Source organism: Alosa pseudoharengus, unplaced genomic scaffold, assembly GCF_046254945.1.
Source record: "Alosa pseudoharengus isolate Yale_2024_CS ecotype anadromous, Long Island Sound unplaced genomic scaffold, YU_APseudo_1.1 YU_APseudo_1.1_scf_10, whole genome shotgun sequence".
NCBI lineage: Eukaryota > Metazoa > Chordata > Actinopteri > Clupeiformes > Clupeidae > Alosa > Alosa pseudoharengus.
The window spans coordinates 12525474-12545803 of NW_027468565.1; the positions used below are offsets into that span (position 1 = coordinate 12525474).

The following is a 20330-nucleotide window of genomic DNA, read 5'->3' on the forward strand; positions in this document are numbered from 1 at the left end:
ATACTTTTTTTGTTTTTGTAATGAAGGTGGAAGGATACATTTCAGGTATTTTTAGATTGACACGCCTTTTGCCACTCTACACACACACTTAATTTAAGAATACACAAAGCATTCATTATGTCTTTTCTGTGTTTTTTTATTTTTTTATTTTATGCAGTTGCAAAAGAAAGCTGGAACATATAGAAATACTGAATATGATCAGATGACCTGTAAAGTCCACAATCTGACTGCTGAGTGAAAGCAAGAAGGAAACAACAGAATAGATTTTGTTAAATGTCTGTTGGCTTGATAAAACATTTTTTTATTAGCTCACATACTGGTGCAAAGGCTCCCTTGGTTAAAGGGATGAAATTGCACGGGTAAGGACTGGTTGTTATATGTCCATTGTGATACCTTTCACCAGTCTGAAGAAGCATGTGTACTCTCCCTTTGTTTGAGAATCACATTTTCTCATAGGGTCACTCACTGAATTGGAAAGCAGTACCAAGGACATTTTTTGGAAGGGAAATGAGAATATACAGTATGAACAATTTATCAGCCAATAACATGTAACATATTATGATGCTCACATTTGGAATGGATTTTGAAGAGGAAACCTTCATTATTGATGTAATGGAGGTTTGAGCCAGTATCTGAGAAGAAACAATTTGCATAGTTATGCATGCTGTGAAACCAACTGCGCTTTCTCCTCCTTATTGAAAGGCTGAATAAATAATTGCGGTATTTGCATAGCAATATGAGCTAATGATGTCTTCAGCATAATGATGAACTCACAGCTTACAAGATGTGTGAGAGGAAAATGCTGAGCCCAAACCACTGTTGATCTCCCGTAGGAGCACCTGCTAAACAGTGGCTTATATGCGTTCTCTCATTCACACAGTACTGAGGAGGAGATGGAGATGTTCTATTCTCCATGCATGGCCGTAATGCTTAAATCTTGGTGCATTTGAACTGCTGGGAGTATTTGGTAAACATTACATTTAAAAGATAAGGTAAAAGTTGTTTAGTAACCAACGGTGTAGGCCATGACTGGCTAAAGAGATATTTTGCTCCGTGCTACAATGAGGTATTTTTCACCTGTTCAGTCAGTTCAGTCACATGGCATGGGCAAAATTCCTCAACCATTAGCATTGCATTCAGGGACTCTCTGTTTAACAAATCCCCCCTCCCCCCGACAGCTGATTAACTGATGCTGACTTGGCATTCATCCAGACACGGTGGGTCTCTCTCACCCACGCCCTGCTAAAAGGGAAATATAAATGTTAAATCTAGCATTATGACTGACTGCATTGTACTTGTCACTATCTGATGGGACTCACCCATGCTAAATTAATCCTATTCCCTTGAAGTTCTCTCCCCCATCTCCTCCCTCCTTCACCCTCGGTCTCTTTCTCTCTCTCTCTCTCATTTTTTACTGTCTATTGAGTAAGCCTTTTTCTTCTTGTCAAAATGGCTTTAGATGTGAATGTCAGACAACGCAGGTGAAATAAAAGAAGCTAAAGTCATAAGGGTGCCGGGATGTTCCTCAGCGTCAGCCCTCTGCTGTGGGCTTTGATTAAGTGCTCCGTCCGAAAATAACCAGGAACAATAGAAAATGTGACAGAGTTATTATTGCATCATGAGTTGCACTGCCGCTTCCAATTTCCATCTTATGCATTTGAGATGAAAGCACCTAATGCCACCGGCCACGGCCCCCACGCTCCGCCGTCTCGTCTCAGATGAATTATGGCAAATCACCTCTGCAATGAAAGCCAATTCAAACTTCCTGTTAGATGGGGCAAGGTGTGTGTGTGTGTGTGTGTGTGTGTGTGTGTGTGTGTGGGGGGGGGGGGGGGGGGGGGGTTATTCAACCTTTGAGAATGGAGCTCTTTCTGTACTCAACAGTCATTGAACAGTTGCCATGTGGTGAGGGTAATAAACAACACTTCACTTGTGATTGCTAGGTAGGTGCTTTGCTAAGCGTCACAACCTGCCAGACATAATGTCCTTGGGAAGAATAAAGAGTCGAGGGTACTGCCTCAGCTACTGCATTTTCCAACTGTCTTCAGTCAAACATCGTCTCAAGCTCACCTTGATGGTGACTCCTGACAAGCTAAACAAATACCTCAGCTGTCTGAGATACATTTTACTGTTCTCAAACAACTAACATTACAACGACCAAGAAATTATGTCATTGTATTGTCTCATTGTGCCATATTATATTGTCTGTAGGTCTCTGTCTGATGAATGCATTACACCATTAACAGAATCATTTTGTAATTAGGTGCAGAAATACAGGAGAGGAAGGAATCAAATAAGGCAATAATGACACCAAGCATAAAAGTAGCTACCCAATGCAAGACTGATTAAAGCTGATTAGAAGGATATGCAGGATAATGTAGGCTGACAGGCTGCAACAGTTTTATTGTATGTCTCTTTAAATGAAATGTAAATGGCAAAGTCATTTTAGTGTGTGTAACCTGTATTCCATTTACTAATTTATTTCATATTAGTGAGTGCTCATTTGGCTGCTGTTTTGCACAAGTGTCATGGCCATTTACAGATTGACAGCCATATATTTGCAAATATGCATTCCAAATCCCCTTACATAACAGTCTTAAATGGTGAAGCATAACTAAGCTCCAATTGAAGCATAACCAAACTTCAAAACAATGCAATACAATGCAATACTATTGTGAAATTTACACAACAACCGAATTAGGATCTGCATAGTGACACAGCAGCTCTGCCATTAGTGTGTTTCTTCTGAAAAAAGGGCTAGCCTTCTCACGTGAAGTAAACAAAACAGACAGTCCATTTGGATCATTTCCTGTCTCCTACAGACATTAACACAGCTGCAGAAACAACACCACATACATACATTTTTTTAATGATCAAATTATTGGAATTGCATTGAATATTGAATTGCATTTCAAAGCAGCTCATGATTTTACAAATAATATTGTCCAGTCTTTATTAATGATATGAAAGAAACCATCAATCAGAAAGAGACGGTTGACTTTGCCTTGTCCATGATGTTGCAAGCAGAAGTATCCCCTCATCCCACTGGTGATTTGAATGCATGTGAGCCTCATCTGACTTGTCAGAGTCTAAACAAGGCTAAAAGCAAGGCTACACTTTGCATGTATTGAGAACTACCCTCAGGGTCAATAGGAGTACTGAAAACTAGCTTTGAACCTGCACTTATGGGTGAAAACACTTGTGTTTTTCTCAGTGTTTCATTCCTGCCTTTTTTGTCCCTCATAATGTTGTACAGCACAAGGATACACCTCACTGTATATGCTCATACGAGTGAACAACTCTCTGTCAACAACCAATTATACCCCCTTTACATCAGCTTAGCTATAGATCCCTCTGCGAATTCAGCAAATATTTGCTTCCTTGGCAGTGAAAAATTGGCAAGGATGAGATCTAATAAGATATTTGATTAGATATCTTCTCGGTGCAATCATTAGATGTCAAGGGATTACATTTAACAAGATTAAAATAATAAATATGAATCACACAGCCCAGACGGTGATTAATGAAAAGGCTGGTGAATCTTAAGCGTTTTATTTTAATAACCTTCTGTTCTTGCAGCACAATACCTGTTTGTTTAGCACACCACAACACTGGCATCTAATGAATCATTTGACAGTTCAGCATGCCTTGCATTAACAATACAAACGATGTTGTGAATGTTGCATTTATATTTGAATGTGGCCTTTTTGCCACAGTTGCATGACTTGGCAATAACTTGGCTTTTTTATGCTTCTTCATTATTCATTTCCTTGTTTACTGAAGAAGCAAAAAAAAAAAAAAATCATCTCGATGCCCATATTTGGGAGGCACTATTGAGTATGGTAGACTGGAGACAGGGTGGGAAGAGGAGAGGACTCACTGATTACAATGGGGTGTTTGAAGGGGTGTTTCAGCTGAAGGCTCTATTTTGCCTCAGAATTGGATTGTAGACTTTAGTCTCAGAAAGTTAACTTATTTGTTATTACTTATTGTGTGTTTAATCAACTTATAGCTATTGTTGGAAAAACAAACAATTTCTTACAGCTGGTGTGCACCAGCTACTTCTGCTTGAAGAGTCTATTTTACCAGCTATGTTTTTCCCAACGCAACATGTTTCTACACCTAGACGTTTCTACAATTCTTCATGGCTCAGTTAGGATAGAGTTAACCGTAGATTGTTTTAAAATACTAAAAAAGCCTTTTTTCTCCAAAATGAGCGATGCATTTTGCTTGCCATATTATTTAACAATAGTCTCATTTGCGCAATTTGCTAGTGTTCCAATACAAAATCATTATGGGCAGTTGGGTCATTGTCAGGACAGAAGGTGGCTGGCCCCTGATCCACATTGTGTTTTTCACATTGTGTTCAGAGCACCAAGCAATGACTTTCTTTTTAGCTACATAGAACTGAAAGGGGTTTTAAAGGACATACACATTATTTTTGTTACTTTGATAACTTTTCTTTAGTGCGTTTAGTACCCCTTTAGTGTACTCCATATAGCCATCTAAAGTGCTGGATAAATGATGGAGTTGTTTAGGCCTATGAGTGTGTTGGTTTTTACATATATCTCTGTTCAGTGGTTCATTTAAATGTCCCCAACAGCTTACAGTGCTGTTTCTGTTTATTTCAAAGAATATCCAACACATAACCCATCCCCGCCACACACACACACACTCACACACACAAACACACACACACACACACACACACACACACACACACACACACGTACGCACACACACACACACACACACACACACACACATGGTTTGTTAATACATACGGGATGTGAAAATAGCTTGATGCTGTTATCTGGCAGAGAACTCTCTGTAATGGATTACTGAACCTTTTAGCACCCCCGGCATCATTCATAAACACGGTTGGTCCCTAGTAGATCTCAGAGAAAAAGAACTATAGAAGCTCTAAGGGTTCCTAATGGTTCTTTTCAGGCTCTTCATGAAAAAAAATCCTCTATTTAAGGGGCCCTTATATTTTCACAACATCTGCAATTATTTTGGAATTTCAGTCAGACAGAATGGATGGCCTGTTTGTTGAAGTTTTGTTTGGCACAGTTATATAACCAAAAGCTAGTTATCGTATTTAAGGGGGATCAGTGAGCTTTGGTGAGGCATTCTGTGTCAGTGAATGTGTATGGCCATGCAGGGTAAGAATCTCGCACAAGCTGAACAGTGCCCAGCCTTCCCTGGGATTGTTTGTTTTCACATGCTGCGTTTTATGGACCTTCAACAAAGGAGTGTCCCACAGAATGTTTAGAAAACATTTCAAACTGTGGTTTCAGCCTAGAGCCATCATCAATTCTCCTCACAGATAGGAAACCACTTTGTTTTTTGGATGAACATAAAGCTAATATTATTACACTCTGTGCAGATGTTTTGATGAAAAACCTGCTTGTGACTGCAGTCGTCCCATGTGTGCGTGTAGTTGCTTTGTAGCATTGACCCTTATGCCTTCAAGTGCCAAGTTTGATTTCACACGGAGCTAGCAAGTGAAATCTGACATCTTTTTTTTTTTTTTTTCACTCGATGTTATGGGAGGACTTGAGTTTGGACTGCTCGATGGTGAACTGAGTTTCGCAGCAACTAATTTTCAGTTAAAGGAACACCCTCTCACACTCAGCCCCCCTCTGAGGTTGGACGCAACAGCACCATTACTGCTGAAGCCTGTTGTCCATTCCAAAGGCCTGTCTCCATGGCTGTCCGACTCCCAGCAGCCTCAACAACAAACAGGGATTAGAGGCTCCCTGTCAGAACTTCCTCCCTTTGCTCCCCCTGTGCTGGTGTTCTCCTGTACGTTTGCTGTCGGAAGTTGTTTGTTTCAGAGCAGGGGGCATGGCTGCTGGATATGCAGTGGCCACTGCCTATTACTGTCACTCACGATTAGATAGCTGCCGAGTGCTCTGAATCTCGAGAGTTGAGAGCAACTTGTGCCTCGGTGTGGGCCCTGGCTTTGGCATGCGCCCGGGTCAAAAGGTCAATTTGGCTCCCAACAGGTCTATTACCTCAGCTGGCAGAGGGCCTGAAACTAATTATGAAATACGTAGCTGAGTAAAGTCATCAGAGCTGAAGGTCAAAGCAATTACTACATTCCCAGGCCCTGTATCTCTCTCTCTCTCTCTCTCTCTCTTTGTCTTTCTTTCTCTCTCTCTCTATCTTTCTCCTTCTCTTTTTCTCTCTTGCTCTATCTGTCTCTCTTTCTCTCTCTCTCTCTCTCTCTCTCTCTTTTTCTCTCTCTTTGTTTCTCTCCTTGCATCCATGGGAGTTGCCCGTGTGAATGCAGTAAAAAGCATGCATAGTGAAACATGCTGGGCGAATAATTGATTTGTCAGAACACACTCACTGTGAGCTCTGCACAAAAAGTTATAATCTTTCTCTCACCAGGTAGCTAACTCTTGCCCTTATATCTGCTGGAAATCCATCTTGCCCCTCTAATAGATAAGTAGAATTTGCATAAATGTCAACTTAGAGTTTATGCAGAGAGAGATTTGTGAGCTCTGGTGAGGGCTTGCAAATGTTGGCTTCTCCGATTAGACCAAATAGGCCTCTAAAATATCTGCCATCTGCTAGTTCCCTCTCTCATTATACTGTGCAAATTTGCGATCCTATCTCGTGTTGCTTGTAGTGTGTGCAATTATTTCAATTTGGCCCGCTTGATTAGATTGACTTGCTCCCAAATCCAATTAACACTGGGTGATGACCATAAACAGCAACAGGCCTGTTTGCCGCGAGAGCCACCATGTAATGAGGAAGGACAGGCATCTGTGGATCTCAAGCCCGAGTGTCAATTAAGCCAGCGTCCCACTTCCTCCAGACAAGTGTTAAGGAGAAATGGAGGAAGTGGCGCTCCACGCATCTGTGTTTACCCAGCCTGTTTGCCTAATTAGGCACTGACTGACTGTCTGTGACGCAGACCGATCCAGTAAATATTCACCTACAGACGCAAAACAAGCCCACAGGAATGATCAGCAGACTAATGTGGCAGCGCCGCCACTGTGCACGTTAGTTCTGAAACTAGCCGAAAAACTTCACACGGTTTTTGTTTTGTTGATGCACTGTCTAGGATATGCGCCTTTTGTGTGTTATAATGAAATGAAACATTTTGAAATAATACTAATATGACTACACGCAGAGCGTTCGCATCCATCCACATGGTTTCCAGCCACTCTAATGAATGATGATGAAAACAACACGAGTGGGGTCACTCTGTCACTCTGCCATATGGTAATAGCAAGATTCCCTGTGGAGTTTTTTTTTTTTGCTGAAACTCACTTAAACTTCAGTTTCAGAGTCTAACAAAAAAAATAATCGGGTAAAAAACGTTCTTTACCGGCAGAGACTTACTTTATTCGGCCATCTCCATTTTCCCACTAAGTATTTTCTTAAACCATTACTGCCTGTCCATGCATCATGCTGTTGTGTGAAATTTAATTTGTACTGTGGGTGATCGATTGAGCCGTTCCCCCAAGAAAATGTCAAACTCTCAGAAACAACTTTGACAAATTAGCTTTCGTTTGACGGACTGGCGTAAAGTTGGATGGCTACATTATTGCCGTGGTTATGTTATTGAAAGGATTTTAATCACCAAGGATTTCTGTCACTCTGTTGGGGTTGTGGGGTGGCAGGAGGAGGGGGGGGGGTTTATGGTTGGTCATATCTTGTCTAATGTTGCCAGGCATTGCCTAATGAGACAGAAAGAGAGGCCGCACACAGAAATGCCACGGCTACAAATTAAGGCAGACAATTTATTTGATAAAGCAAATCTCAAATGCCACTTGTCATCGGCGGAGTAGCCGTGGGATCACACGACTTAATGACTAAAGACATTTTTTCAGTTGTAAATAACATATTTTTTAGGTTGTTTTTGTGTTGTGACATTATTGAGATATTTTTGTTTTCCGCATGAGTGAATTCACAGCAGATGTTCTTGTCAGAGGCATATGTGAGAGTGGGTTGCACGCCGTTTTGTAATAAAACAACTTTCTGTGAGGTTCCGCAGTGTCAGGATGGCCCAATTAATGAACTCAGGAATCTGTTCACTGTCGCCTGCCCCCTTTGTCACCATATGTGTGTGGCAAAGGCTAAAGATAGGAATTCTGGGTAAACATTATAAAACGGCACGCAGCAGCACAGATGGGCTAAATGGAAATGTCTGGCATACCTCTGGAGCAGCAGAGAGAAACAGAGGCTTCAGCAGGAGAAGAGCTCCATAAAAAATGTTTGTTACATAATAGACCCATTTCTTATTTTAGAAGTTACATTGACAAAGCACATTAAAGAACAGGCGGATGAGAATGAACACACAGACACATCCGCGCACACATACACAAGCCACGTCACACACACACAAAAAGGGGAAAAAGCCCACACACACAGCCTCTCTCATGTTCTCTTGTTGTGTGTGAGAGAGTGAGCCAGAGCGCAGTTCAATGTTATCTTGTTGATTTCCCTCCTTATTTCGAGGGATTACATGAAGGTTTCGGGAAGAGATTTTCCTCCCGCAGAATGGGGTATTATTAGATCTCAGTTATGAGGTAGGCTGCAGTAGAGCCACATCCAACTAGACTGGGGCTGCCTGTATACACTTCAACAAGGTCTTATTATGCTTGTTTGAAATTAAAAGGATTGTTTGATGTTGGCGAGTCTCGCGTAGAGAGACACAGTGATGTGAAGAGAAGTGCGGCAGAAGCCGGGGCCTTTCTCTCCGAGTATTGTTTGATCTGAGCTGTTTATGAGACGCTCGCCATCTGTTTAATGTCGGAACACTTCATCATTTCAGCGAGCCAGACCACAATTTATTTTTTGATCACTTTTGTTATACTTGAAAGTGTCTGTCTAATTAGAGGCCTGTCGTGCTTCCCACAGTGTGGAGACAGACGAGTGTATTAGTGAGTGAGGGAGACAGGGAATGATTGAATGAGAGTTACCTTAGGGAGCTACAAGAGAACACTGCAATTTGTCCAGACGCTCAAACTGTGATAGGAATTTTTGGCTATTCTTGACAGTGCACTCCATTCTCCTGCAACGTGTGTATCAATGCCTCTCTGACAAGTGATTTCTGTCATTGTCAGTGCACTGTCATAATCAAGTTTACTCTTGCTGTTGTAAATTGAATCGCTCCCAGTATCCTACTATCCTTTTTTGACATATTTTGATCATTTTTGATGGGTGCATGTGATGGAGATAGCTCAGGCATGATAAATGAAACATCCTATTGATTCTGCGTGCTGCACACTCTTTCATTAATTGGTATGAAATGAGCCACCTCCGTCCTCCCACGCAGTGGATTAGAGTGGAGCGAGCCACGGTTGCTTCGCTGGAGATGTGCATTTCACACACAATGCGCCAGGATGGGAAGGAAAGCCGAGGATTATGACAATGTCTGGCCAAGTAAAAAAAAAAACAATGTCTCCTGGACCTACCTACCTCGATACACTCTCTCTCTCTCTCTCTCTCTCTCTCTCTCTCTCTCTCTCTCACACACACACACGCACACACACACACACACACACACACACACACACACACACACACACACACACAGACAGACACCCCCACACAGGAAAGAAAAAAATAGATAACACAATTTCACCAACCACATTATTAGTTCAACTATGAGTTGGAACAAAATAATGATAAGTGATGGATATCCTATTACAGTAAAGCAGTACATTTACATGTACTTTTATTCATTTGGCAGACGCTTTTATCCAAAGCGACTTACAACAATAAAATAACATAAAATAAATAAAATGCAGTGCAGTAACCAGACTTGCCTCATTAGGGAAAGCGCATAGGCCCATTTCATTTTACCTTGAGAGGACAAAGCCTACAACTTCAAGATATGTTACGGTACTAATGCAATGAGTGAAACTTGATGAGACTTTTAGGATTCAGCCATAGTTGTTTTGTTTGTTTGTTTGTTTCCCAACTTCTGACACCTATTGAGGGTGTGCGAGGGTGTAGAAGGTGACATTACTGTACAATAACACACTGTTGCATCATCTGCTCATCACCTTAGCAACAGCCTGCCCCAATCCAGGAGGATGTCTCTATCTGAATCTGCACGCGCGCGCACACACACACACACACACACACACACACACAGCGACACACGCATGTGTGGCTTTAGAGGCACTGAGCCAGGCTCTCGCTCACATACTGACATATGACTTCTGTTTCGGTATGACAGTGTTCTCTTTCCTCCCTAATCAAACACAGTGAAATCCCTGTCTGACAGTCAGGGAGCAGAAAATATGGAGAGATCTTTTTCAGCTGCCTGCTCTGGATGGCGGCTGGTGGCTGTGGGAGGCTGCTGGGTAGGATAGAGTTGTCAGGTGAGGGTCGGGGTCGGGGCTGTTTGGACTAGGAGGGTAGACTTTGTTTGCACCATCTATCATCTGTTGGCCCATTCCCCTTCACATGCAGACACACACACACACACACACACACACACACACACACACACACACACACACACACACACACACACACACACACACACACACACATATATATATATCTAATATATGCACCCCCCTCACCCACTCACAGCAGCTGGTTCTGACACCAGCTGCAGGGTGAGATTAAGGACACCCTCCTGTGTGAGGCAGAGAGAGGGACGCTAAGTTGGAAGTTGGAGATAATATGTGACGCAGGCACTGACCGGCCTGACTTTGCTGGAGCTGGGAAGCCGCTGGCTTTTGGAAGGTCACCTCAGATTACTCGCCACTTCGTCGGCGCTCCGCCTGCACTGGGCTGCTGGACGAGACACGCAGCACAGTGCAGGCCAGCCCCAGAGTCCAGTGTTTGCCTTCTCAGCAATGCCGAAACAATGACAGCTCATCTCCGACAGTTTGCTACCTCGTCAGCATTTGCATTCACATCTTTGTAGCATATTCTTAGGCGTGTGTGTGTGTGTGTGTGTCTGTATGTGTGTATGTGTGTGTGTGTGTGTGTGTGTGTGTGGGTGTGCGTGTGTGTAAGTGTGTCTGTATTGGCACATTGACACTGCAGTAGTTGGACTGTGAGGGTAACCTTTTTGGAGACATTTTCAAGTGTGACATGTAACTCCTGTTCTACACCCTAAAAGGTTAGAGTCCTTATATAGCAAGCCTCTCTATCTCATAGCACCCCATGAGCTCTACAATATAATCTCTTCACTCCTAGTGTATGTGTGCTTGTTTGTATGTGGACCTGTCTGTGAGAGTGAGTGAGTAAGAGTATGTGTATGTGCAGTGTTTCCCACAGAATTGGATTCAATTTGTGGCGGTAGCTGACTTTGACAAGGGGGGGGGGGGTTAAAATAAAGGTTCATACTTCTCCTTGGGACAAGCACTTTTGAATTTTGGAAAACACTTTTCCATTTACATCGGGATTGCAAACATTCAGTGTCAGTCAATAAAATGAGCCCTTCAACGAAATTGACAAGCAGCTGTAAGTAGACTAAGCATGCTAAATTCGACATCCAAATCTAACGTTAGCTTTGAGATACTGTATGATTTCATAACTTAACTTAGTTTAGTCTCTTCAATGTAGCCTACTATGTTGTGATAAGACCTTAGCAGAGTTCACTTCAATGCAGCATTTTTGAACAAATTTGCGCAGCATGGTCACGATGCTAAGCGGATTTAATAGCAATTTAGCCATGCTATGCAATTTCTATGTGGCAACAACAATCCTTCAACAATCATGAATATTTTGTTAAATGCACATGCAGAGGAGTGGCAGCGGGCTACGAGAGAGAGCGGGGCGGGGCAAGGAAAGGCTGCGTGCGTAAAAAGCGCAGCTCAATGGCAATGCAAGGATTTGACCTTATATTTAATTTAAATTTATAGAATATTCATCTGTGGCGGCCAATTTTTATTTCGTGGCGCCCCGCCACAGATTAGTCAATGTATGGGAAACACTGATGTGTGTGTGTATGTGTGTTTGTATGTGTGTGTGTGTGTGTGTGTGTGTGTGTCTGGTGTACTGTATGTCATTCTTTCTCTCTTTCTCTCTCCCCCACTCCCTCCCTCCCTCTCCCTGTGTGTGTGTGTGTGTGTGTGTATGTGTGTGTGATGGAGTGCTGGAGCTCAGTCAGTGGTCTGTATGAGTCAGAGATGCATTTACATCAGAACATAATTGAAATGAAAAAGGATGGGTGGGGGGGGGGGTGGTGGTGCAGTTGGTGAGAAACAGAAACAACAGAACAAAAACAAAAGCACAATAGCACGGAACGGAAGAATCCCTTTGAAAAAGAGTGACACCCATTCTCATTTCCATTTTACATCCGTGCGGGAGCGGCCCCCGCGAACAAGCGTGCAATTACTCTCACCATCATGTCACCGGAGGAGGGCTCCTCTGCCCGCCGCCCGCGGGGCAGACGCCTGCGCCCAGGCGATTATGGAAATTATGGCCAGCGTGCCCAAATTACTTTCAAAGTAACTTTGAGGGAGAGGTGCCCGCTTTCCTGGCAGCCGCCGTTGAAGGCGCCCATTGCGCCACCGCCATCATCACCATCACCATCATCGGCGTCATTATCTGCCAGAGCTGGGGATGCGCTCGCTAGGGAAAGTCAATGAAGACAGATGAGGGCGCACCAGGACGAGCTTAGTGCACAGTGGAATGAATGGGATTTAAATGAGGTTAAATACTCAAATTGGGACTAATCTGCTCGCTGCTGTTCTGCCTGTTTTACTCACTGAAGACTTATTCAGTAGTTGTGACTTTTAAAACTTTGTATTGTGTGATATTCGCCTCTTCACCTCTCCTTGGTTTTCCTCTTAGACATGACAGCAATTACTGTGTATCTAGCATATGACATATCAACAGTGGTAACTATCCGCACCTAATAAAGTAAGAATAACATTAAGCCTTAGGGTTTGCATGAAGTACATAATTAACATGCACATACAGCACCAACACACAAAAAAAACAGCAGCTCCAACACTGCCGCCCAGGTAAATCAGGGACATTATCATTTATTTTCACCAAGCTTCCCCTAGCTATAGTCAGAAGATATTCCATGAGAAAAACTTCAGTTCAGTTCAGTTCCTCTAAAAATCACAAACCCATTTGTATTCGTGTGCGGACACCCCAGTGTTGTGGGGAGTTTGGGAGTGTTGACAGCGTCTTAGTGAGAGAGAGATAGAGAGCGAGAGAGAGAGAGACAGAAAGAGAAAGAGAGAGAGTCAGAGAGGGAAAGAAAGAGAGAGAGAGGGGGATAGAGAGTGCTGTCGGCCTGAGTGAAGGCCCTGAGCCCGAGTGGCGTGTGCGGCCAGTGGAGCTAATAGCAGAGGCCGAGAGCGGGGAGGCCCCAGAGGGCCCGAGGAGAGCGCAAGGCCAGCCGTGGCCAGCCGGAGGCAGGCGTCCTCCTCTCCCCCAAAAGAGCCCCAGAGGAGTACAGCCTCTCAAGATGGCTTCAGAGCTGCCAGCCATCCGTGGACAAAATACACACTCGCTCTCTTTTCTTCCGTCTGTTCACAGGTTGATTTATCTTTCTTCCTCCTTTTCTCTTTGCTCGCTGGCTTGATTTCTTGTTTCGACTTTCTGATCTTTCTGGGACACTGATGGGACTGCAAGCCCAGAACATAGAAAAAGGAGGTGCCTAAATGTGTTCTCACTTACCCTTTAGCAGTCAAACACACTGTTAACTTCACCTTGGTCATTGCTGTAATAAGCCCTTAAACATGTAGATAGCTGTGTGATGGTAATGCATCAACTGTAGGAGGGAAGCAATGATACTGCCCCATCCCTCTTTCATTTCACTTACTTTGCTTCTATATGCACATTTTCGGCTAAATGTATCAGATCCAGTGCTGGAAAAACACTTTAAAAAGTCTTTGAGCTCTTGTGTCTCTCATTTCCATATCTCTCTCTCTTTCTCTATCTCTCTCACACACACACACTCACTCTCTCTCACGCTCACTCTCTGTTTACAGTACCCATTCCGGCAGATAAAAGACTGATGAATTGAATGAATCATCTCATTTCAGGAAGCACCATTTTGTCTTTAACCTTCTAAGGCTGAATCGTTGTTTTTTTTCCCCTACTTCTTCAAATTAATGACCATTTGTCAAGTCCTTTGTGGTCCTTGTGTGCGTCTCTTTCATGTTGGGATGGCATACTCTGACAGTATCCCCACAATCCCTATTTAGTAATACATCAAACGGGGTCTGTTTACAGGCGGGATGTGAATTTTTCAGCAGCAGGCTTGGAGTTGGCGACAAACTGCATTCTCCTCTGCTGACACTCTCTTGCTTGTGCTCTTCATGTGAGGACAGAGAGGATGCGTTTCTCCCACCAGCAGTGAGCTTTGAATTCATGTGAGGCTCGTTTCACTTGAAACGTTTGATTGGCAATAGATGTTTTCTCGGCGCGCCAAACATCCTGTTTTGCAAAGCTACCGCCCTATTCACAAGTGGAATGAAAATTGGTATTAATTTATGCTAAGCAAGTTGGTAAACTACTCCATTTAGCTTTTTTAGGGAAAGTCATGAAAAGTTTAGCTTCACATTTCTGATTGGAGACACAGTCGTTCTTCCACCTGCAACGGTTGACTTCAGCTCTTCTTTATCTACCACTGAGTGTCATTCCTCTCAGTAAGCCATGTGGATGTGCAGTACATCTGTGTGTGTGTGTGTGTGTGTGTGTGTGTGTGTGTGTGTGCGCGCGCGCGCGCATGCCTTTGTGTGTGTGTGTGTGTCCATCAGGGTTTGCAGGTCTCTGTGTGTGTGTGTTTCAGTCTGTGCGCATGCAAGTGTGCCTGTGTATGTGTGTGTGTGCGTGTGTCTTTTCTCCATGCACAGTCGAGCCGTATGAATCCTAACCTGCTTTCTCTCTCTCTGTCTCTGTCTTTCTCTCTCTCTGTCTCTCTGTCTTTCTCTCTCTCTTCTCATCTTTGTCTCTGTCTTTCTCTCTCTCTGTCTCTGTCTTTCTCTCTCTCTCTGTCTCTCTGTCTTTCTCTCTCTCTTCTCATCTTTGTCTCTCTGTCTCTCTCCTCTGTGTCTGCAGGGTGATGACGTGCTGACAGTCATTAAAACCAAGGCACAGTGGCCAGCCTGGCAGCCTCTCAATATGTAAGTGTGCCTTGTTTACTCACATCTCCTCTCTTTCTCTCTCTCTCTCTCTCTCTCTCTCTCTCTCTTCTCTCACACTCCTGTCGAGTCTGGAGGCGTACACATTTGAATAAGTTAAGTTATTCATGAAACTTCCATTGAATGCAAAGTTCGGCTCTCTTAATGGATTCACAGAGAGTTATTTTTGAAAATCAAAAAACAACTAGAAAATGTAATTTCGAGGAAATTACCAGTGCATGAAAATATAAACATACTGTATATTAACATAAAATGCCAAACAAACTTTTATTTGGAAACAGTTGGCAGGAGTCATAGTTGATAACAACTGACAGTTGAAATGGCTGAACAGTTAAATAGTTGAGTAGTTTAAATAGTTAAATTATTTAATAGTGAATTATTGTAGTGAGGACATGTATTTTGAAACAGTTGTGGGCAGAGGAAATATTAGTCTTAAGAGAGCCAGATTGTATGCTTAAAGCCTGAGACAGAGTATATAGTTTAAAAGTTGAATGTAGATAGTTTAATGGATGTTGATAGACAGAAAGTTGAATGGATGTTGATAGGCAGATAGTTTAATGGGTGGATGAGTGAATGGTTTGAAGAGGATGAATGGATAGAAAGTTGGATGGAATGTCCCTAGAATGGAGAGACACAGAGAGAGTTGGCCTAGTTAAGCAGAAAGCAGTTGATACAGGTGCAATCAGTTTAACTGATCCTTTGATGGGTCCTAGTAGTGAGCAGCTGGAAGTTGATACAGGTGCAAATCAAGTTAATTAGTCCATTGTGATGTCATAGTGCTAATGCAAAGTCTATGGGGAAAAATAAGCTTGTTTTTTATTAATAGGGGAACGCGGGGCACAAAGTAACACTTTTTGGTTATGGCTAAATAATTCTAAAATCATTTGAGTTTCACTAGTTATACTTTTTAACAAGCAACTTACATATCTCTGTTACACATATGCACTGGAAGTTTGTTTGTAGGAGCTACTGTTCTTTTACAATTCCACCGAGAGTGGCCATAGGTGAAATGTTACAACCTGCCCCATATGCGGGGTTAGTTGTAACACTCATCCCAAAGGCTGTTTTTAATTAAATGAATTCAATAAATGTATCTGGATGTGTATGATAGAATAGGATCTGACTATTTATGATACATAAGTCATGAACTAACAACAGACGTGTGTCGAAAATTTACTTTATTTTCTATACGGAGAAATAGCATGAGAAATATGCGCCAATGGAAGCTAAGAGTCTAACCAAGGTCAATCCTGCCAAGAAAAACCCTCAAACCTGAAAACACATGAGGCAAAATGCAAAACATCACAAAAACTATCTAAACTAACACTAATACGCGCATATTTTTGTATTGCAACATCATTATACAGTATGAGTGGCTTAGTTGTAACAGCGCGTTACAACTAACCCCGCTGGGTCACGTTTGTTATAAGATAAGCTAGCTCCTGCTATGAGTTGGCTACATGTTTCAAAACAGTGTTAATTTTTAGCCTACAAGACGGTTATTAAGATGATACAAGATTGGAGTCAATGAGCTGCACCCACAACTCAGTAATGGAAAGACAAGTACAACCTAGACATTTACGTTGATGTCTTCAAAAGGCGTTGTGTCAAAAGTGTGATTAACTAACCAATAGCATGCCTCGATCAACCCCCTGCAAATAGGGAAAAAGTCCATGTTACATTTAACCCCGCGTTACTTTGTGCCCCGCGCTCCCCTATCTCAAAAAGTATAAAGTTTACAAAAGTGAAAAATACATTCCCCACGTGTCCTTTTCAAGACCTACGTTACAAAGTTTGAACGAAGTTTCTACGTTAAACGCTTAAAGCTGAATTAGACGCAGAAATTTGGTGGGAAGAAGAAGAAGAAGAAGAAGAAGAAGAAGAAGACTTCGGATAACAGAACAGTGCATTTTAATGCACTGTAATAATTAAATAGAAAGAATTTAATTAAACATCAAATTCACCGGCAAAGTGGAAAGCGGAAGTCTGTGCAGACACCGTGTTTGTTCTGCCAAATTATTCATCCTTTCTTCGGTTTGAGGTTTTTGTCTCCCTCTCGGTTGCCCTACATTCCCATAGCAGTGGTGTTACAGCGGTTGGTTTAGGGACAACATGTCTTTAGTACCTGCCTGCCCTGCCTCTGGATATTCTCCCAAAATTCATTAATGAGTCGGTTAATATTTGATGAGCTGTTTTGTTTGCGAGGGGAAGGGCTCTGTGTTGATGAGACGTGCGTCCCGAGGGGGCTGTGGCAGTCGAGGTTAATGGCATCCCTGCAGCCTTGTCTCATATCAGGACATTCCGTTGACCTGTTGCAGTATCAGACTGTCAATTAAGGCCGTCAATTTCCTCTGTTTAGACGCGAGGAGTTTGCAAGCAGCTAATTATTTCTGTCGGATTAAGAAGCATACAAGATAAACGCCTGGACCCACGTGGGGCCATTGTGGGTCTGTTGTCTCCCTCCAGGTACTGTATGTGAGAAAAATATCTCACTCCTCACAGAAGACAACAGCTCTGGGTGTTCTCGTTGACTTATTGTAGTTGGGATTGGGTTTTAATTTGTTTTTGTTTGGTTTATAGACCATTAAAAAGTTCCGAGCCAGACGGTTGCTGCTTTAGGCATCACACCTCGCCTGTCGTGAGTCAGTCTTCTTCAGCAGCCATGGTAGATCAGATCAGTTGCATGAGTTTAAACAGCACGTGTGGAGTTACATGCTATGCTTCTCCATCTGCTGCACAGCCAAATCAATCTCAGTGTGTCCACTGAGTGTGTCAAGTGGCCATGTAAACATCATGAATATTAAAGGAGTCGTAATCCATAGTGCTGCGGGGTGAGGGATTGCACCATGTGGCAGGCGTTTTCTAAAAGTTTACACATTATCTGGTTTACTTTAATGAGCTTCGAGCGGTTGACTGCCAGTAGGGAAAATGCCCACTGAACTACCCAGTGACCCGCTGAGATACAAACATATGCCACTGCAATATAAGCACATGTCACTTTGATACAAACATGAGTTTTCATGCTTTGAAAGGGCAACATTGCAAGCATTGGCATGTTACCTCTATAGCCCATAAGCTTATACACTAGTGATGCCAGATAGACAACCATGAAAGATGTACAAAAATATCTGTTATTTGCCCCCCCCCCCCCCTTTTCCCTCCACCCCTCACTGTGTAGCCGGACGGCCCCATCAGCGGAGTTTTCGGTGGACCGCACAAGGCACCTCATGTCCTTCCTGACCATGCTGGGCCCCAGCCCCGACTGGAACGTGGGCCTGTCGGCCGAGGACCTCTGCACCAAGGAGTGCGGCTGGGTGCAGCGCCTGACACAGGACCTCATCCCCTGGGACGCCGGCACCGACAACGGGGTCACCTACGAGGTGTGTGCGTCGTCTCAACGACCCCCCGACTCCACTCCCATCAAACAGAAGCCATGAGCAACACGCGTTAAGTTTGTCTCTAAGAGTCTCATCCTTGTAGCTGTGAGGCAGGCGAGACGCACAGAAGCCCCTCCTGCCAGGTGCCATGAATGGCTCTTGAGAAATTGCATTTGGAGTTTTACAGCCTGTGAATATACAAGTCACCAGGCATCTAGTGGAAAACAAACACAAACACATTCCATGCAAAAAAAGAAAGAAAAATATTGTGAGCAAACATACAGAAGCGCATTCAGTGTGTTGTTATTAATGCCATTAAGACGTTCATATTTACCCACACCGGATTCCAAACTAAATAGCCTTATAGACTGAGCTCTGTCAGTGGACTGTATTCGGAGGTCCACAATCACAGCTGCCCTCTGCTGGAATGAAAGCAAACAGGGCAACACACGAGTCGCTGAGAGGTGGTAGTATGCGTAGTGCACTACAGAGGCAGTAGTATGGGTTGTGTACTACAGAGGCAGTAGTATGGATAGTGTACTGCAGAGGCAGTAGTATAGGTAGTGTACTAAAGAGGCAGTAGTATGGATAGTGCACTACAGAGGCAGTAGTATGGGTTGTGTACTACAGAGGCAGTAGTATGGATAGTGCACTACAGAGGCAGTAGTATGGGTAAGTACAGTAAGGTGGTAGTACTGTATGGGTAGTGCACTACAGAGGCAGTAGTATGGGTTGTGTACTACAGAGGCAGTAGTATGGATAGTGTACTGCAGAGGCAGTAGTATGGGTAGTGTACTAAAGAGGCAGTAGTATGAGTAAGTACAGTAAGGTGGTAGTACTGTATGGGTAGTGCACTACAGAGGCAGTAGTATGGATAAGTACAGTAAGGTGGTAGTATGCGTAGTGCACTATAGAGGCAGTAGTATGGGTAGTGCACTACAGAGGCAGTAGTATGATTAAGTACAGTAAGGTGGTAGTACTGTATGGGAAGTGCACTACAGAGGCAGTAGTATGAGTAAGTACAGTAAGGTGGTAGTATGTGTAGTGCACTACAGAGGCAGTAGTATGAGTAAGTTCAGTAAGGTGGTAGTACTGTATGCGTAGTGCACTACAGAGGCAGTAGTATGATTAAGTACAGTAAGGTGGTAGTACTGTATGGGTAGTGCACTACAGAGGCAGTAGTATGAGTAAGTACAGTAAGGTGGTAGTATGTGTAGTGCACTACAGAGGCAGTAGTATGAGTAAGTACAGTAAGGTGGTAGTACTGTATGCGTAGTGCACTACAGAGGCAGTAGTATGGGTAAGTACAGTACGGTGGTAGTACTGTATGCGTAGTGCACTACAGAGGCAGTAGTATGAGTAAGTACAGTAAGGTGGTAGTACTGTATGGGTAGTGCACTACAGAGGCAGTAGTATGAGTAAGTACAGTAAGGTGGTAGTACTGTATGGGTAGTGCACTACAGAGGCAGTAGTATGAGTAAGTAGAGTAAGGTGGTAGTATGTGTAGTGCACTACAGAGGCAGTAGTATGAGTAAGTACAGTAAGGTGGTAGTACTGTATGCGTAGTGCACTACAGAGGCAGTAGTATGGGTAAGTACAGTAGGGTGGTAGTATGCGTAGTGCACTACAGAGGCAGTAGTATGAGTAAGTACAGTAAGGTGGTAGTACTGTATGCGTAGTGCACTACAGAGGCAGTAGTATGGGTAAGTACAGTAGGGTGGTAGTATGCGTAGTGCACTACAGAGGCAGTAGTATGAGTAAGTACAGTAAGGTGGTAGTACTGTATGCATAGTGCACTACAGAGGCAGTAGTATGGGTAAGTACAGTAGGGTGGTAGAATGCGTAGTGCACTACAGAG

General features: G+C 43.2%; 1 protein-coding gene across 3 annotated transcripts in view; it reads left to right on the forward strand.

The window, feature by feature from the left end:
- The window catches only part of spon1b (spondin 1b), a 70600-nt gene that overhangs the window by 34448 nt on the left and 15822 nt on the right, over window positions 1-20330 (forward strand). For all 3 annotated transcript variants that reach the window (XM_076263797.1, XM_076263780.1, XM_076263789.1), the window contains exons 7-8: window positions 15013-15077; window positions 18274-18475. In XM_076263797.1, coding sequence (XP_076119912.1) covers window positions 15013-15077; window positions 18274-18475 — 267 coding nt within the window. The remainder of the gene's footprint in view (window positions 1-15012; window positions 15078-18273; window positions 18476-20330) is intronic.